Source organism: Colletes latitarsis, chromosome 4, assembly GCF_051014445.1.
Source record: "Colletes latitarsis isolate SP2378_abdomen chromosome 4, iyColLati1, whole genome shotgun sequence".
In the NCBI taxonomy this organism is placed as follows: domain Eukaryota; kingdom Metazoa; phylum Arthropoda; class Insecta; order Hymenoptera; family Colletidae; genus Colletes; species Colletes latitarsis.
In genome coordinates, this window is record NC_135137.1 from 42,864,958 (window position 1) to 42,885,693 (window position 20,736).

General features: G+C 45.2%; 1 protein-coding gene across 5 annotated transcripts in view; it reads right to left on the reverse strand.

The window, feature by feature from the left end:
* Positions 1-1,822: 1,822 nt before the first annotated feature.
* Positions 1,823-20,736, reverse strand: part of Scgdelta (sarcoglycan delta) — a 164,810-nt gene continuing 145,896 nt past the window's right edge. For all 5 annotated transcript variants that reach the window (XM_076764051.1, XM_076764048.1, XM_076764052.1 and 2 more), the window contains 4 exons: positions 19,557-19,833; positions 6,541-6,730; positions 4,829-5,021; positions 1,823-3,118 (listed from right to left, as the gene is read on the reverse strand). In XM_076764051.1, coding sequence (XP_076620166.1) covers positions 2,743-3,118; positions 4,829-5,021; positions 6,541-6,730; positions 19,557-19,833 — 1,036 coding nt within the window. In that variant the 3' untranslated portion in view covers positions 1,823-2,742. The remainder of the gene's footprint in view (positions 3,119-4,828; positions 5,022-6,540; positions 6,731-19,556; positions 19,834-20,736) is intronic.

Consider the following 20,736-nt stretch of genomic DNA (forward strand, 5'->3'; position numbering starts at 1 on the left):
ACGCCAGGTTTCGCATGGCACGTGTGCCACTAATTCGTATTTAAAGCTTTATCGGCCGCGCCAGTACACCGAGCAACAATTTCACGGTTCACGGAATCCATCTGACAGCCGCTTCCACCATCGACTCGACCGCCTCTCGTCCTCGCCGAGATTCGGGCTTCCACCAGCCGAAGGGATGCGGAGAAGCAACCTTACCTCGAGCAGACAGAAAACTGCAACCGTGTCGCGTCACTCGAGCACCGTGCAAGTAATTTAACTGGCAAAGTACTCGGTAGTACAGTCCCGAGACTACGTAAACAAAGCGGTCGGTTAATTAATCAGTCCCCGGTTGGAGCACACTGACGGCTCCCGAATAGATTCCAGATTAATTATCCCCTATTACTTTGAGGCTGCTCGTCTATCGCTGTGTCAGAAAACTTTTACCGCGACTAATCAATTTTTTCCTAGACGATCCAAAGAAACTCGCTGCGAATTTGACTTTCGTGCATTTCGAACGGGGACAACCAACGGCAAATATCTTTGTCGGCGTATTCAATTATTTTACTAGCTCGCTATCGTGTGATCAACGGTACGGAACCGATCATCGAGAATTACGCACCGCGGATTAAACTCGATTTCCTGTCAAAGAAGAAGAGTTTTTCGACCGGCAATAGCGTCGAGCAAGACTATTTGCACGCCATGTTAGCTTCTCATTTCCGTTTGAGGGACAGGAAGCGTGTTCCTACGATAGGAATAACTCCAAAGTGGCTTTGAGCTACGAGTCGACGTTGACCCGGCTTTAGTTCGCCCGTAACTCGATCGAGAGTTGTTTTGAGAATCAGGTTTAGCTCCAGAGAGATGGGTTACTCTAGAGTTGCGGGTCACGGAGTCGTATATCAATACGCATGGAACGGAAAAGCTTCGATCCGTTTTTTCCGTCTTTTCCGATTCGGTCGTTTGATTAGCGCAGAGGCACAGTTCTACGGTAATGATTCCTAAGTTGAATCTGATTTTTATCCCTCCCAATTGGGGCGATCCCTGTTGGCGCTAGGCGAAACGTGAAAGACTAGCGTCGAATTTCGCCTCCGTTGTACGAAAGATGAACGCGTCGATCCTGATCGACGTCGATCGATCACGAAAGGTGTTTCACGGATCTTTAGCCGCTTTCCAAACCGTTTCGTATTAGGGCAATACAAAGAGATCGAAAGAAGCATTTTTCATCCAGGGAGTGTTTTTCTCTCGGTCGACGTTAATTCACACCGTCCACAGTCTCTTCGGCCTGGTTGTTAGATTACTCCATCCCCCGGCTGCCGTTACCCCCAACCGCTGGAAAGCGTGGCTGGGGCAGTGCCTACTTTGTTCCCTTCCGAGCTGGATGCAATTTTAATCTCGAATTCCGAGAAAATTACCTTGCCGTCAGAGCCGTTTAAGGGGCTACTAGGTGAGATTGCCCCTGCTACCTGTCATGCCGCTTGACATAGGTATACTATATTATGTAGCGAGATCGGCTTCTCTCGAAACTATTTTCGTTTCGCCTAATTTCGCGCCCGTTATCGTTTATCGTGCCGCCAGAGTTAGCTAGCTCGCTCGTCCGCGAACGCGCCATCGTTCTCGAGAACGACTATCTATAGTATTCGGAGCTGTTCATCGATATTAATTGCGTCGGGTCGAGAATAAACGCCGAGAACGTTTTTCGCGTCGGAAAATTAAGATACATACCTGACCTCCGGAGTCCCCATCCGCAACGAAAGCTGACGAAACTAGAAAGAATTGTACTGCGATTAATAATAATAGTAACAATAACGACTTTATTGCCACATACATAAATAGATGGACATGGCCGATGTACAGCGTACAAGCTGGATCACAACATGATCCTTTACAATAACTACACACGCTTCTTCCAATATCGTAAAACACACTCCAAAATAAACCTTCTTCTAATCGCGACGACTCTAACCGGCGCGGCGCATCGAAACCGAACAAATGGACGTCGTTTCCAGAAACTATATCCGAGGTATGATAAATTAGCCCGTAAAGGTCACTATAGCATTTGGCTACCCCGTCGCTACATTTCTGGTCTTTGTTGGCGCGAATAAAACGAAAGGGAACGCGGAAAGCCAATTATTTCCGCTTCGAGAACAGTTGTCTCGCAAGAAGCATATACATGGACGCTGTTGCTCGATTGTTCGTTTGAATGTTCGGCTCGGTAACGCGTTCTCGTTTCTTTGTTCTTCGGGCTTACAGGAACTGCAAATCGAACGTTTGCGCAAAGAAACCAGGGTCGGGGAAACGACTCGGTCTAAAGAGCAGGGACAGACAGGAACGAGGCGATGATTCCAATTATCATCCGTTGCCTATCGACGATCGGGCACTTTTATTGATATACAAGATACACATCACGGAATAGCGTTGTCGACAATGCTAAGTACACCTATATGCAGCTTCGCCAGAGTTTCGAGCATACATCGTACAGTTCCTCGATTAGGTCCAGCGCTCTAACGGAGTACCGTCCCGTCGCGCTGCTTCGGAAAGGAAACACCAGCGAAAAGCGAAAGGCCTCGGGCGATCTCGGGACTTCTTGGACTACTGTACACCGTCACCTGCCCGAATATCTACGACTTCCCGCGACATGGTTCCTCGTCAGTTCACCGCGGTCAGGATTCGTCCTTTATCGTTGCCGCGCTCCGACAAAAAACTCGCCCTCGAACCACCTGATCCTCGAGTATCTGTCCGTTCGCGTCCGAGTCGAAACTCGACGTATTAGCAAATTGATTTGTCGGCTTGACACGTTCCCTCGGACCTGGCGAGAAACAGTTTCCCGTTAGCACAGACACACAACTGATAGATGGTCGTGTCTCTTTGACTCTGATGGGAAGACGTCCTGGAAGAGTGTTGCTGCTGTTGTTGCTGCTGCTGCTGCTGCTGCTGCTGCTGCTCTCTCGAGGAATGTGCCTGACTCGGATTCGCGGTTTTCAAGCCCTTCATGAATACCGTCTTGGCGTCTAGCCTGACGGCACCGTGGACGCTTTGGAGTTTCAGATCGGTCAAACAGGACGCTGATATCTCGTTGGCCCAGGATTCGATCACCACTCGCTGAGGAGCACTGATCTTCAGGGATCTGGTCGCCGACTCGAGCCTGTTGGCACAGAACGTTTCGGTTAAATTTCGTTTCGATCAACGGAAGATTCTTTCCGCCGAAAGGTTTGCTAGTTTCCCGGCCTCCAATTACCGAGCGCACTAGCAAATAATATGGTCCGGATAACTTGCGTGCAATATCGGACGACAAAATAATACGACTGCAACGTCAGACTCGCAATAATCGATCCTCCTTTCTTAGAAGTGGTGAAGCGGCATCTTCGATCATGCTTTTCTTCCAATACGCTCTCGACCCCCATCCCCCGTCGACGACCTATTGCTTGCAGCTTCGCCACCGCACGCAGGAATCCTCGGTATTTCATATCTGGCATAAATCCAATCCTATGAATATAATTTTCTGCGCGAGCAAAGTTTTATTGTAATCGTAAATCCGTCTGTAAATTGGTCGACGCTATCAATAACCGCGGGACTAGCGCTTCATTCCTTTCGAACCGCCTCGTTCTCCCGTGCTTTCGATTGCTCCTATCGCGATACGTCGCTTTCGCTTGCGAAGAATCGCTGCAATTGTCAATTCCGCTGATACTTTGAGGACATTTACCTCGAGCACGCTGACATTTCGCCCGACAGAGACGACGACGCTTGGTCATGGAAAACTGCGATCGTTCCGTTTACGCCTAACAATTTTTATCGAACGATATCTTTTTGTTTCGGTGAAAAAATCGAGACGGGAGATTAAACGTTAGGATAGACAGGCGGTAAGATGGGAATAAGTCTGTTATTGGTTTCGAGTGGTTGGTAAATTTAGACTGTAACTTGGGATTACGCAGAGCATGCAATTACCGATAACTACTTATACTACTTATACTCGATACGTTTAGACGCGAATAGAAATATATTCGGTTATGTTGCTTTCATCTGTTTCACGAACCTTTTTTTATCAATGCGTGGAAATAATTTGCATGCTAAGGGAGTTATCGTGCGATAAGAATGACGTTATTCCAATCAAGAAATGTCGGAAATCCATTTCGTATATGACCTTACCAATGGACGCTCTAGAGTGACACGAAAACTTTACGGGGAAGGATATCCGAATCGGACGATGAACTTTGGCAAGTCCATAAATCAAATACATTTACGCCATCGCATATTCACTCGTTCATCCGTGATATTTCCTTCGCTTTTACGATTATCCGCTAACATAAACTCTGTATTTCTTTAGCATTATACTCTATCGTTAAGAACTACTCGCGAGGATGTAATTTCTGCTCGATAAATAATAAATAAATATGTATAAAAAATACGTTTACCTAAAGTACCCACAAATATATCGTCCAAAAAAATTAAATAACATCGTTTAAGAAAGCTATTACTAGCAAGTCTACTTTTATGCCAAGTTCTAAAGTTCTATACGCATCGCGTATTCCCAATTCTAAAATTTATTTCTGGACACATCGTTGGTATCGAATTAACGGATGCCGAGCTCTATTACTCGTTACTATTTGTTCTCTCGATCGAGAATAATTTTCGAACAAAGCCAGAACGTCGACTAAAAATGCAACGGAAGTTAATCGAGCCGGGGTTGAATCTACTTTTAGACGACACGAAAATAAATACGGAACAGCCACCGGCGGGAGGTTATGCTCGGCTATGGGTGTGTATGCAACAATATTGATGCACGGTGAAATATTCAGTGAATGATTTCGCGTATAGGGGCAAAGGAAAGAAAATTTTTCTTCTTGTTTGCGATTACCTGAGACCACGGCCCGATTCCCCTCTGACCAGAGGCGTTTGAACGCTACCCTGGAAAACAGCACCTCCGTCGCCAGTTACCCTCAACATTTCCGCTCCCACCATCACTTGTTCCCTGTCCGCCGAGAAGAGAATCCCTCCTCGAGGGTCAGTTATTCGGAAGCCTCTCGACACACAGTCCACGCGATCTTCGCCTGGAAACGGACAAAAGACACCCATCCAGCATTTTCCTTCGGGACGGCCGCATTTGAGACGGAAAAATGAAATTCTTCGACGAAACACGAGGCAATCGTGTTCGGTACGAACGACAATCGAAGTACGCGTTGCGGAGAATTCAAAAGGGACGTCGCGCGACTATAGCGGGACCGAAGAAAGGACGAACTTGTTCCACGAACGAGACTCTCTGTCTTATTCCAGCGGTTTCCGGGTAGACACCTAGAGTGGCAGTAAACTCATTGCATCATCTTTCTCTTATATTATATTGTCGCGATAGACCTCCCAAGCTGGTTCTTTCTTCGATAAACGTCTGTATCGTTCGTCGATCGATCGATTTAAAATCGATGCACGGTGACCGCAGGATAGCGATACGTCGCGTCGTCGGAATCAATTCGTCGAGTCGTTATAGATTTCGATGGAAGGTGAAGCGCACGAAACGAGAATGCATAAACGTCTCTGATACTCTTTAAGGCAGAGGGATTTTGCCAAGGACAAAGCTTGCTGCCTCGCGTTGTATTTTTTCCAGAGCAAAAGGACGAGTCGAACGAGTTCCATTGTTTTGGCGGATCTATCTCAGAGACCGTTTAAAATACTGATTGTCGTCGACAGTAATACATTGTACCGGAGTCTTTATCTCGGAGATTGTTGCGCGATTTGGTTTCATGGTTGTAAAACCGATGCGACCGAAATGTTCGTGTCCATTAACAGACACACCAAACGACACGCTGTCGTATGTTATCGATATTCGAATTCCTCCTTTTGTTTTTCACAAGGACGTAGGGAAAATACGTGGTTACGTTGAAAAAAATGCTCGTTCACCTTGAGAGATTTGAAAGCACAGGAACCTTGAGGAAAGTAATTGTTGCGTCAACGTGTATGGGGTCTCGCTTTGTCCTTGACAGAGTTTTCACATTTTTCGTAACAATAGAGACGTTTAGAACTTTCTTTTTTGCCGTAATATCGTCCAAAGTTGCGAGTCGAGAGCACTCTGCTTTACATTTCGTATATTTTGTTGAAACCCGTCGGAACCGAATCTCGGAATACGTTTAATTCGAGGAGACAATGAATTTATCGACTTTCAGCTTTGTCTAAAAATGAAGTCACGTATAACATATAGCAGGAAAATCTATTTTGCACTACCTTTAAACATTTAACGATTTAAATTATTCTCAACGTCTTGTTGCTATTCTAGTATCGCTTTCCGGTATCGATTTTAAAATCAATAATTAACGACAACTAATCGGTAATTTAAGCCTGCATTGCTATTTCTCAATTCTTTATAAATTTACGAAACGACCTACTTGCTCGAGTCGCGTCTTGAAACGAATAAAATCAAGCGCGCGAAAGAAACATAAAGCGGATTACGTCGATCAAAATTTGTAACCGGATAAAATTGCAAGCGACCCGAAAAACCGGAGAACCGCAACAGGATCGGAACATAGGAACGTTTCTTCGAGTATGTATGAAACCGTGGGCAAAAAATTTAGTCGTTCTCACCGACTGTCAGTCGCGCGAGTAGTCGGCCATCGTGCGACCTGGCCGACGCAGTGAAGTTGCTCCACGACTCGAGGAACAGATTCTTTCCTCGTCTGGATCTGAGGCTAGAGGCCACGAGGGCATCGAGAACGGCGGCCTGACCTCTGAGCTCGATCCCTCCGGGCACCACCTTCAGGGAGCCGATTCCCTCCTGAAAGAAGAGGAAATGACTGTCAGGAAATAAACGAAGCTTTCTGTCGAGGCATTCTGGGTCGACGTCCTCGCGATCGTCGATGAAAATGGAACCGTAGGCCTTGGTATTAAAATTCGGTCGCTGCCGTTTCTGACTCCGCTTCCGTTTCCTTTCTCCGACTTTTTCTCGACCCTCCGATTTTCATGGGTTACATCGCCAGAGATACAGACTCGAAGAATATCCGTGACCAAGACTTGCGAGATTGTTCCGCTGAAAAATCTATACGCGCAATTATGCGCGATTATTCTTCGTTTTAAGAATTTCATTTAAGAAATTAATTAGTCGGATTGGAAACGCTTTGACGAAACGCGCGGTGCGCGAGAAAACATTGTGTCGCGATAATCGTCGCTACGAGTCGTCCACAGACAGCGTACGGCTCTAAAGAGCTTTTCAGTGAAAGAGGTATGTTCCAAGTACTTGTCACCGTCTCGACGTAGACATTTGACGCTTTTATTTACGCGTACGTTTTGTTTGCTCGAGCGAAGGACCCGATTGATTCGGAAAGTACGTATTGAAAATGCAGGTAGGAGTGCTCGTAATAGAGCGTAAAGCGCACGCACATCCGACGGCGCATCCGTGCTTATTTTGAGACGAGTGGTATGCGCTTATGGTATATCTTCTAAAACGTAATAACTACGGAATTCGAAATTTACCGACGTGCGATTAAACGGACGTTCTTTATCGTTGTGCAGGGAGGGGGAACGAGCTCCCGCAGTTTGAAGCATCGTGTATATTTTGATGTAGTTTCGCGACCACCATGATTCAACCGGTACGAAATTAAATACCACCGACCGACGTTATTACCGTTTCAGACGGTTGAATAATAAATGCAACGATGAGCTAGGCGGCCGGGTTGTACGCGTCCCTAGCTTGAAATATCTCTCGCATAATATTGGAACTGTGGCGTAGGCAAAATTTTATTTCGACGTCGAGTTCGCCTAGCAGCAGCTCAGGGATAGGTAGGTTCGAGTGTATCGAGCGGAACGAGCGAGCGAACGCGCCGAGCGAACGCGCCGAGCGAAACCGTCGCGTCGCGCGGAGACGAACGGAGAATCGCGCTATAAAGAAGACACATTGCGCGTTCTCTCGTATTCGTCTCATAAACTTCGGGTATTCTTCCGCGCGGCAGACTTATCCCGACCACGGAGGAACGCAATTCCGCTCGTGAAATTCAATTTCGCGTTACATTAATTGCGTCTCGACGCGAGACTCGCGTCTCCTCTCGCGTCTTCGTTCCCCTTTTCTTTTTTACTTGCTCCCTCTCGCAGAGCAGCTATCCGGCCTTGATCGACCATTCACTTTTTCCTAGGGGCCCTTCCTCTCGAACCTTCGGATAAACGTCGATAACGCGTAGTAATTGCATTTCAAGCGACTTGGAGCTTATCGCCTTTGGTACGGGTAACAGAACGGAGGAGATCGGTTCGACCTTAAAACTGTTCCCTCGAAAAAATGCTTCCTTCCTTTCGGCGCACGACCGTCCCCGGTCCCGTCTACATTGGTTTCCGATGATTAGCCACTCGATTGGAAGCAATTGCCACGCATATACTGTCCCGTCCCGCCGCGTCGCGCCGCACCGCGCCGCACCGCGCCGTTTCCGCTTATTATTACGATTCTTCCGAACGAAATGTTGCAGTTGGGTAGACGCCAGTACACCGGCGAACTCGACCCGGCTTACCCAAGTCGGACCGAACAACTGCCTTTACGATTTTCTGGCTTTCCAGCGAAACGTATTGCGCTCGTACCGCGAGACGCTTGCAAACGATCGAGTTAAGTAGTCGATTAATTTTACCACGTAATTCCACTCCGACCGTTCGCCAATACAAACGCCAAGAGCTGTCGCGCATCCACGCTCTTTTCGAATATTATTTTTAATCTTGCAATGCCAAAATCTCTTTTTCCAGCTTTTCTCGGGCGAGAAAGCGGAACAATCCGTAGAATCGTTCGATATTTCTAACCTTCAAGCCCTGGAAATTGAAACAATCGCAGCCATTATCAGAAAAGGCCGGCATGTTCCAGTTCTCTGGTGGCCGGCGCTCTTGATCCTTGTTTAAATTCCCGCAGCCAGAAGTGCTGGCATTGCTCCGGATGCGCACAGCTGCGACCGCGGTTACTTTCCATCGCGCCGCCACTCGATTAGTCAAATCGTTTGGAAAACGATACGATCTCTTTCCTCTGTACTTAACCGTAATCGTAAACCCCAATGGCGTCGAGAGGGTCATTGCCGCGGCTGCTTTTCCGAATCGTCTTACGGTCGAAGGGTAGATCGGCGGAGGAATCGGTGGATCGATGGTGGCAAAAACCGAGAGGTCGCGCGTTAAACTTTCAACCTTCCGCGGAGAAAGTTCGACGACAAAGTTTCGACCGATCGTCGATCGCCTCCTTCGTTATTTGATTTCGAGAGATACGCGGTTCGCGTATTTAGTTTTTATTTTATTTATTTATTTATTTATTTATTCAGCAGGCGTACCTTTAGCTAGGAAAAGTTTAAAACGTTAGAGACGGCCAGCACGATAGGGCGGGGGTGATTTATTACGCCAAGAAATAACGCGATAAAAAGGAGTAATACTTGGAGTATCCTAAGTATCATAGGTGGTTCGACGATGACCTAACTTCCGAGATAGTGCGACGTTCGAATTCGAAAAAGTCGGAGGACGCGAGCTTTCGCTAAATCGAAACAGAAAAGGAGGTCGCGCTCGGGTTTTTTAAAGCTGAAAACGTTTACTTTCGGATCCTATATTTACTCGATTTTCCTAAACCGTTTCGCCTTAATTCGATTTTCTCGTTGCATTCAAGTTTCCGTCGGCTAAGACTTCTGAATTAGCGAGGACAGTTCGTAATGGAGCTGCCCGATAACGATTTCACTTTATATAGAATAATAAAATTGCTAAGAACCATCGAATGATCGTTGATCGATATCGAATTAACTCGCAGTTTTATCGCAACACGCGACGGGATGAAATATACGGGAACCTGAGTGACCTGGTTTGTCGAATAAAATCTGCTGACATACGTATATGGATGTAGGGCTAATTCCGCGCACGAGTGGAAGATAGCTGATTCTTGTCGATCGGCGATAAATTGTTACGTACCGAATAAAATATTTCATTTTGTTTTTATTTCAAGCTGATTTCTAGATCGACAACGATCCATCTCGCGTTATTACTTTCTCACGAGAAATAAAATTATTTGTAACTAGTGCTGCAAACTTTTTTCATCCCACGTGTCAATGAGGTCGTTGATACTGCCCATCTATAAATGTCCAGTTGGCTAATTAGCCTGAATCTGTGCATAACTCGGAACATATTCAATACTATTTTCATGGTAACAAACTACGAGAAATATTGCATATCTCTCGCATCGAAATTAATATTAACGAGATTTTCAGTATTATTATGTTCGCCTTCTATATTTACACAGGATCTGGGGCCGATAGAATTTCCACCAATGTTCATCAAATGCTATCAGTTTATAATATTTTGTTCCCCGTCGAATATAATCGACAAATTATTATATTCCGAATTATTTCCAACACGTTGAAAATCTAGCATTGCTGTTTCTACATATACAATTTCGATATTTACTGTTCTTATACATTTTATAAAAGTCTGTATAACTTTCGGCATAATTTTTCCGTGTCGCTGATATTGCTTTTAATGTATTTAGTTCAAGATGGATCTTGCTACTCGTCTAAATGTTATTCACGAGAGAAAATATTCGTTTGGTGTGCAACATTAACACCAGAAAGATAAAAGAAACACTCTGCAAGTTTTAACAGATTCGAGAGAAAGAATATTATTATTAAAATGAAAGATGATTTCAATTCATCTTTGTACCGAGAAAGTTTCATTATTTTTTAAATACACCTTGCACAATTATTCTACGAACGTGCTAAAAACCTGGACAATGTTTGCAGTTATTCAAGTTGCAAAATTCATTCGATTCGTCACAATGCATATTTGATAGCATTTCTTTGTATATGTATTTATATAGAGAAAATCCTATAGTCATCTGACCGTTAATATTGCACGGCAGGTTCGATACGCTTCGATGCAACGTTAATTGAATCAATTTTCATATAGCCAATTTTAAAGTCTCCACATTTTTGAAAATCTACCAATAAAGAAGACAAATAGCGCTATATTTTCATTTTTTTCCACAAATTGTCCAATTTGTTTTCGTTATTGAAAACCTGAAACCTTTTAGATCAATTTTTTTAAGAATAATTTAAAAACATTACTTTTTTCTACCAGCCCTTGTGGAAGCTTTCGATAAAGAGAAAGCTTTACAAACGTTGATATCTTTTGTTATTTATAAATCGTAAAATTCTGTGTGTTTTCGACTCATATTTGCAATGTGCTTTTGCACGGTTCCCGACGAAAACAAAGTATCGTACAACTGCCTCTTTTCTTCATTATTGCCGTAAGCGTCATTGAAATGGCGTTACCTTCAATAAAAATACCTTCGACGAAGGGTTTTCGGCTTTTAGCAATTTCCGAAGAAATTTTACGCGAAACAGCGAGGGTAGATTTAATACTTACGATAGAAGCGGTTTGCTTTTTCTGCTTGAATTGTAATTCAAGCATTCCACGTTTTCATTTGAATTTAATAAACATACATATTCGAACATTCATTCGGTTTGTAAGCAACTGCTCGTATAGTACTCTCTTTTGACCAAAGTCAGACCACGGATAAAAATGACCAGGGAAGATTACGAATGGAAATAATATCCAATACGTTCGAACAATGAGTTGTAATTAAGTCATACGTCAAGCAGGCGACTAAGACGAGATTTAAATGTCATACGTTAAACGTTAATTCGAATTCGCAAGTTTGCGACGGAGCAGTGGAGTAAATTCCAGCCGTCAATCACAGTGGCGAAAATTATCAAGCAGGCGTCCGACAGGCGATCGATTTCAACGTGAATTTTCGGTCATCGTTGAACTATATCGGATGGGTTACGTCAACGATCGGAATCAAGTTCTATCGATTCGATTTCAAAGCGTCCCTTCGTAACGATGCATCCCGCGTTTATTACCAGATTTATTCGCCACGGTCTGCCGAGAGAAACGTTTAAAAGCTCAAGCGTTTCGAGCTGCGAGCGTCGAGCGGACAACCGGGTGGCAAGGTGGCCTGATATTCCCCCCGGGTGCTCGAGATTCTCAGGATCTCTAGGCCCCATTGGACGAGCAAGTGCTCACGGGGAGTGCTCCACGTGGAAAGTAATGAAATCCAAATAACACCCCTCGCACGCATATATCATCATAACGACGTCCTCGAACGACGTCGCTTGGTTGCTCGGCGTCCATAAATTAATACAAAGCGCGTTACTTACAGGGTTTACAAGAGGCGGGTCTCGTTTTCACAGCCTCGCCTCGTGGCATTATCTATTTATCACCGATCGATCGCCATAATTTGCGGCCAAATTCTAATATTTCAATTCACAGTATGGATTATACACGAATGTAATTGTATAATTAGAATAATACTATTACGAGCAGCGTATTTTTCATAGCTCCCTGTTTCTTTTCATTCGAATACAGTTCCCACGCGTTCGAAATAATCGTGTTTCCGATCAAGTTCGGGTGGAAAATCCCCGAATAAAATATTACTAATTTTATTGTTCGTCCAGCGATCGCGGAGAGTCCGATCAAGCTTTCGAAATAAAACAACCCCCTCGCGATTCGTTCTCGTCTAAATTCTACGGTTGTCCGGTCGGCAGAGGGGGGGATTATTCTGTAGTTGTTGAAGCGGGGCACAAATCGAACGCGATCCAGCGGCCGTAATGTTGTTCGCGAACGCACACTTGCCCTCGAGGGGTAGTCGCGCGTGCGCGTTCGCGTAAACCGCACTGGTAATCGTACATATGTACCCGGTACGTACACCACGTTAATGCACCTCACGTAATTATCCCGAGCTGGACAGGAGTCGCCTAACTTCTGCCGCGAGTAATCCGACTCGTAGCCCTGTCACCACCTACGGTCGGTCTCACCCTCGGCGACCGGGTCGAGACCACCCCCGTACAGTACCGCGGCACGACGACATTGCAATTTCGTGTTATTTTATGTCGCGTACGGAGCAAGGATTAAATCGTGGAGTGTACTGATGGCCGGCAGTCCTGCTATCCGGCCAGGATTTACTAACGTCCGGTATGATTTCGTGGTTGAAACGCGGCAGTACGGTTCCCCGGTGGCGTCGATGCTCCAGCCGCGGAGATTAGTTCGTTTCGTTCTTCGTGGACGCGAAAAGGGAATAAAAAGACGACGTTTCAGTCTTTCGACGAGAAATGGAATTAACTAGACGCTGAAAGTGAAAAGGTCACGCTGGGAGGGTAAACTGCCAGACTAAAGATTTTACCTTCTTCGGCAAACCATGTAGTCTTTTTTATTAAACGTACGTTCGTCTTCTAAATGTAAACGTTAGATTATCGATCGTTCGAGATGAAATTTGCTTGAAAACAAGGGAAGGATCGTGTATCGAAGAAATATTGGGAATAGGGAATGAAAGACGATATCTCGTTCACCTTATACAGAGTGTTCACCTACCGTGATGGTTTTTTTATATGGAATGTAATTTATATTAAAAACATTCTTTTGAACGTTTAAAGGAGAATACACTCAAAACGGTAAAAATCGAAGAGAAGAATTCTCGTTTGGGAGTATACCAGACAGGGGTTTCACGCCTTATGGAGCCGAAAAGCATAACTCGCGTTCAAGCTCTGATCGCGGTTAATGATCGTATTAATTTTACACGGACGAACGGATCGAATCGACACAATTATCATTACCGCCAGCGGGAAATGAATTGTTAATCTATTGATAAACCAATCACCGTAGTCGTCCGTTGGAATGCGGCAAATATCGACATCCCATTTCTCCCTCCTTTCTGGTTATATCACGACCTCTGTGGGCGCGCGTCTGTGTGTAGACGCGCGCGTGCATCGAAGAATAAAATGCGAAGGACAGCTCCATGAAAGGGTCGTACTTTATAACGAGCGGCCCTTGCAGATCATTTTCTTAAGATAACGAGGCGGACGGTAACCGATACGAAGCTGTAACGGCTCACTGTTTTTCGCTCTTATTTATACTAATATATAGAGACCTATAGAAAAATATATATCCATATGTAAATATACGTATATACATATACCCTCTATATATCTATAAACATATATATGTATCTTTTACAGTAATGGGAACAATTCTTTATATAATTTACAAAGAAGATGCCGGGAGACGGGACGCCCTAAGGGCATCATTAATGCCGGTACAGTCTCGGTCCTGGCATCCTCCTTTATAATGCTCTAGCCTTTTCCAGGTGTCTCGTTTTCCCCTTCGTCTCGGCCTCTGTTCGGTTTCCGTCACCGGCCTTGCCACTTTCTTCTTCCTCGATATAATCATTTATTGTATTCTTCGTTCTCTAATTAATCTCTGCCTCGAAGGTACCGTCCCGGCTCGAAGACAGAAGGTCCTCCTCCTTCCGCGACCGAGTTACTTGCGAGCACGATGTCCTTTTTACGAAATTAAAAATGAGCCAGAAAAACAAGCACGCGAACGGCGAGGAACGGAATCGACTTTAAACGAGCAACGAAACACGTGGAAAGCTCATAAATGCGACCATCGCGTCGCGCGACACACTTTCCAAACTCTCCATACGAACGACGCGTGTTCTTTATCATTTTTAATAATACGAATTTTCGTTTCTCCTGTCATTCGAACAAATTCCTTCGCTCTATTGGATTCGTGATTCGGGCAAGAAAGAAAGTATTAACTCATCCTATAAGCAATGTCGTCTAAAAACTTCTTCGTACGTCTCTTAAAAACCGTTTTCTCCGATAGTCTGTGCGATCGATAGTTTTCGTCCAAAAAGAAACGAGCATCTTTAATGGAACAATGACCATCGTTAGTCAATCGTAATGCATGGACAATTATGATTAAAAATTGAGAATTTTAATTAGAAAACTGAACTCACCGTACACCTCAACGTTCTTTAATTGGCAGAAATTCCAACCATGACGAACATGGAAAATCAGTACCGAACGAGTTTTAATTTAAAACTTTCAACATGTTTTAATGATGGAATCAGAAAGGTAATCGATAGATGGTACAGGCTCGTAGAAAACTATAGTCGATGCATCGATGATCGTTTGGCATTAAACTCTCCAAGGAGTGAACATTTTGCAAGGACTTGAAAACGGAATCGAGACAAAACGATATGAGCAGAGAAAATAGATTCAGCCTAAAATCACCGAAACCGATAAACTCGACCGATCGTTGTTTGACCCGGTTCGGCCAGCCAACAACTATGGCACCGCTTGTATGCTCAAAATTCATGGCGACGTGCCCAGTATATCGCACTTGCACTTGCTAACCGACCACTACAATAGATATCCTTTAGTACCAACACACCGCTTGTACGTAATGTATACAGGGTGACCAGCCATTTCTCACGCATTTATTGGCCGGGGCAGCAACTTTTCCGATGAATCAATATCGATCGCCTGGTCCGTTGACCGTAAGCTCGTACCTTGGACGAATTAGTTTCCGTTCGTTGGTAATTCATTGTTACTTCGGCGACGTACAACCACAGACGAGGTATACGAGCAAACCTTATATCCAATGTATTTTTTCGGCCCATTTTTCTGAGGCTCTACAGCCCCGATACATTAAAATTGTCCAATCTGCCCAGAAATTATGATTTTTGTAAACATACGCATGAAATTTCGGGGAAGCATTTCTGGCCTTACATCATATTTTCACTAAAGAATTTTTTCCTCGAAACTGAGTAGGATTTCGGAGGTATGTCTATTGACCAAAAATGATTGTATTTGACCCCAGAACCTAGAAATAATTTTTTTAGAACGATTTGAAATTTTTTTTTTTCGCCGAGAAATTTAGGCACCTACCCCCTGTCGATTTTTCTTAAAAATCCCTTTTTCATTTTTAGTAATTTTGTTTGACACCCTAAAAAACTGAAGGGGTCTCTCTGCTGTTGAGTTCGATCGAAGGTGAAATTAAAAGTACTTTGACATAAGGAAGAATCATAGGTCGCATTCGTGGGAAAGCGAAACGAGACGCTAAATCGGTGATAGAGACATATTCGGAGGCGAAGGAAGCTTCGCCTCGTCTCGACACACTGTACGAATGTAACCACGCTGGTACTATCCGTCGAGTAATATACGAAGGAATGTATATGTACAGGTGAATTCTCTATGGATAGGAGGGTTATAGGGGTCGGTTCTGTGAGCGATATTAGGTAGGCGGGGCATCTGTTTCGTATGGGTGTATATGGTGAGCCGTTAGTGCCAATATAGCCTCTGTACACCGTGCCGTCCGACATAACGTTTCAGGTTGCATTATATATTGTTCGTAATCGAAGATCTCGTAAGACCTTTCGATCCGAGCTAGATATTGGAAATGCTGCTAGTTATGAATTTCGTTCTACCCGGCGAACTTTACGACGGAGTTCGCGCAGTAAATTCTGTTTCGAGCGACGCGGAGATCCGCGATGTGAGAGAACGAACTTTTATGACCGAATAGGAGGGCACGGTGTATACGAAAACGAGGGATCGATAAACTTCAACTATCGAATTATTAGATTACCCTATTGCGCGGGAGAATGAAAAAATGTTGCGTTCGCTTTCTAGTAACAAATCAGGCGATTATTCTCTGTTAATTCGACCGGAATAACGATATCGCGAGTCCGGCGACGATCACGATCTTCCCCGAAAGAGAAGATTTAATTTCTCAAAGATCCTGCTCGCGAAGGGATCGAGCAAAGCCAGGAGGATTCGCGATACGGTGGTAAAGAGGGATCCGCGAAGGGAGGAGGTCGAGACTCTCTCATCAAATATGAATAGGTGGAAAAGAATGGTGGATAAAGGTGCAGAATGTCGGGTGGGGGAGCACGGAGGGTATAAAATATTTCCTGGCTCGCGAGTGCATCGCGCTTTTCCTGGGATAAGACGAACAGACGAACTTCCGAATGGATATCAACCGCGCGCGTCTCGAGAAATTCCAGATCCGCGTCTAGGCGTTCGACCCCTTGATTCCCACAGTCGTTTCTAACGACGCGATTTTTACGAAGCCACGACTTAAAAACAGTTCGATGTCATCGTTTATCATTTTATTTAACGCGCGACTCGCTTCCCTCGAGAATGTTTCGTTCCGTTGAACAGCGATGGAAGTAGCGATAGTGATTATAAACTCACCGAACATGTCGATGAGTGATAATTAACGAGGAAAGTTTTGGTCGGTCCACTCGCTGATTGTACAAGAGATCTCGCAGCTGGACAGGAGTTTGGAAATAACGAGCCATAAATTGTTGCCGCGTAGTTGGCTCGGAATATTAGGCTTAGGCAAAAGGAGTCGATGACCCGGACCTCGATAGATGAAATACTTGTCTTGTCTTGTAACTGTCCGGCAACTTTGTATTATTTTTATTTTCCAAAGTATTCACGGTTCTTCTTCCGTCGAGACATTAGTCTCGATCGTCCGGTTTATTTACGATCCGCGGACAGAAAAGCGACAGACGTTATTCGCGTCCCGTGTAGAAGAATCGTTTGGGAGAATAGCGTTAGCGGGCAGGGAACGCGTCCGACAGAGACAAGAACGGGAATCAGAAAAGGTAGACGGAGAGGAAGAAATCGGCACGAGCGGAGATAGCGAGCGGGGTTGGATGCCGGCAAAAAGAAGGGCGCGGGTGAGGAAGGCGGGGGCTTACATTTCCCACGGGGTATCCCTGCTGCTCGCAGACTCTTTACTTACGGATTGATACTCAATTTCCAGCGAGTTTAGCCCCTATCGAGGGATCGTTGCGCCTGATCGCGGAGGCTCCTTTCGATTTCAAATAAATTCGATAATGGCGGATATAGGCGGGTTCGGCGCTCTACGAAGAGGGATACACAGGGATTTCTCTATCGTCTTTACCTTAATCGACAGGGTTAAGGTGGAAGCGCATCGAGGAGCGAGCTGGTATCGAGGATTCGCACGAACCGGAAGTCTGCCTCGCGTTTGACCGACGCGACGCGCAAAATTGCTTCAACGAGCCTCCCTCCAACGATCGTGTATCGAGCGTGAAAATTGTTCGCCGCGCGTATAAACGCTCGCCAGTGTTAATTACGCTCAGCATCGAATTACGCTCGCGACATTCGCACGCGGTCGCGATAAATCCGCGCGCCGCGCCGCGCCGCGCCGGGCCAAAAGGTTACGCCCGGCTCTCGGCGATATTACTCAACGCCGTTAAATATCGCGTTACCCGCGACTGGATTTTGGCAATAACGATAATGAAACAACGAGCGTCGGTGGCCGGCTTTTTCTAACGACCGATCGCTCGTTTCGACGCTTGTTATCAAACTTGCCGCTGTAACGAATCCCTCCCAACCGTCCGCGACCCTTCCTCACGCCCGAAGAATCTCCGTTATAATTAAGCGTCTCTCCGCGAGAAGAAGGACCAAGTGCAAACGACGATTTTCTGCGAGGGAAACACCGCGGGCCTGATGTAACGGTTCCGGTAATTACGGCCAATTATATTAACCACCTTGCCGCCTCGTGCAATCGCCTATCCCCCTCGCTTCCTCTTCCTCTCTCGCTCGCACCACGTCGAATCGTATCCTCGACGGCCCGGCCGAGGCCTGTTGTTCCAACCGGGGAACACGCGCAAAACTAATTCCTAACCGCGAGATAAGCGTTGATTTTAATGAGAGTAGTTACGCGTGAACTGCCAAGTTTTAGGCACCGGGTTTCGAGTAATATCGACGGAATATCTGGTAATAAATTCGATTAACGGTCGTGCTAGCACCACGCCACGGAAGCAATAGACGATCGAGACTCGGTTTATACCAAGTCGGCCTGTTCCAGCCAATAAGGACAAAGTTACGGAGGGGAAGATCAGAGTGTCTGGAGCTAGTGGTTCAGCCAGTAACTTATCGGACGCGAACGTGCCTCGTTAGGGGAGTCGGTACGCAAGGAAAGATCGGTTAGAAGATTGAACTGTAATTTACGAGTCTCATACGTTTAACGTGTACGAGTAAACTGTTGCAAGTACTCGACATTGGCTCGAAAGAGATCGAGCAATTATTGATTGCGATTTCGCGAAGAGAGCGAACGAATTCTAAAGACGCGTATCCACTTGTTGCGTATTCTCGTAATATTGCGAATAAAGCGAATAATTTCGAGTAATTTCAGGACGACTTTCCAAAGTAAACAGCGTACGCAACGCTCGGGATTTCGTATGAGAAAAGGCGAGCTGCGTTACCGAACAAAAGCTCTGATTTTCGGTTAGGACGGTTGGCCGGTGGTTTGCATATCCAAAACGTGCTCCGTCGCGTTGTATTATATCTCGAGCCTCCGTTTCTGCTTACGGATATCAAAGTCAGAGATCATGGCAACATCCCGGTGCTGTTGCCAGCCGTACGCAGGAAATAACAGGAATGGACGCGGCACGGCACGGCGATGCACTTGAAAAGCTAGTCCAACGATGGCAGAGAAAGGGAACGGTGAGACTAAGGGAAAATGACCGTGACTGTATTTTACAAAGAACTGTAGCTTGCGAATCCCGGAAATAATTTCGGACCGGAAAAAGGCCGCTTCGTTGCTGCGCTGGCTGAAGGACCTTGTGGTTATTAATTTTTCGTTCGGACCAGGAAGGAACAAATTTTAATTTCTGGACCGTGGGCTTGCTCTACGTACGAATTTACATGCAATGCGGCGATTTAAAGTCCATTTCGAAAAATGGGTATTAATCGAGGTCGATTGACGCTAAGCGCAACGGTAGTTTATGGACTTACGGAACTGAATCCCATGACTTTGAGCAACCACACCGTGAGTGCCAGGTTCAGGATTACTATGACCATGAGGGTCAGCACTAGAGAGTATAAACACTTTTTCCTCCAGCCGTAGACGCCTAATCTGAATCCACCTTTGCAGGACGCGCTCCCGGATGTCCGATCCTCGAGGATGGGAGGCGTTGTCCTCGACGATGGTCCCGCCGACTGTCGTACGACGCTTCGACCACCGGTTGATGTGCACGGTTCGTCGGACCAGCCTCCTTGCCCTCTGGACATCCTGCAATCGCGAAACACGTTGATCTTTCATATGTTAAACACGCGAAAATACATATCGGTAAAATATTTATCTGCTTCTTTCTCTGCCGTTTCGCTTCTAAAACTTATTTTTGTCGTGCAAACAAAGTCGTTACAACGAAACTAACGTGCAGGATGTCGGTGACTTGATAAATAAAAACCGGGTATACGAAGATAAAAAAAGGTTCTGGTTACAATTGTACGGAACTGTTATTATTTCGGGTCTGGAACGGATCTATGTTGGTTCTAAAACGATTCTAAACTGTTCTCGAGTTAATTATGTATTATTCTTGCATTCCGCATGCTCTGAAAAAAATATATCAATTTTTCATTCATATTTATACTTTGGCACTGTATCGCGTGCAATAAATAGAAATGAATGATAGAATAGTCGTATAATTAATACATTTAAACCCGAGACAGAACCATTCGAGTAATCGTTTCATTCCGAACCTTTATATAGCAAATTGAAACAGTTATTTTCGGAACATTTTCGATCCTTGAATGCAAGTTCGATTGGTTATGATAAATTAGTCACACCTTTACCCGCGCACACATTTGCGGCCGTCGTTTATTATTGACCGAAGCGATTACATTTATTAAACCCAGACCTAGTTCTATGTCAGTGCCACTAAGAGCCGAACGATGGCGGTGGCTAAAAGAGCGTCAGAGATAGGGATCGGGAGGAGCGTGCGGATTACCCCTTTTGCCTCTGTGCCATCCCGCTAATCATCTTTTCTGTTCTACACGGTACATAGTGGATCCATACTATCCGCTACGAGGGATAAAAGAAACGATCTTTAGAACAAATCAATTCGGTCGTTACACGCGCGGCTTGAAATCGCGTACCTTGTCTTGAGAAATTTCTTTAACGAAGGATAAGCCG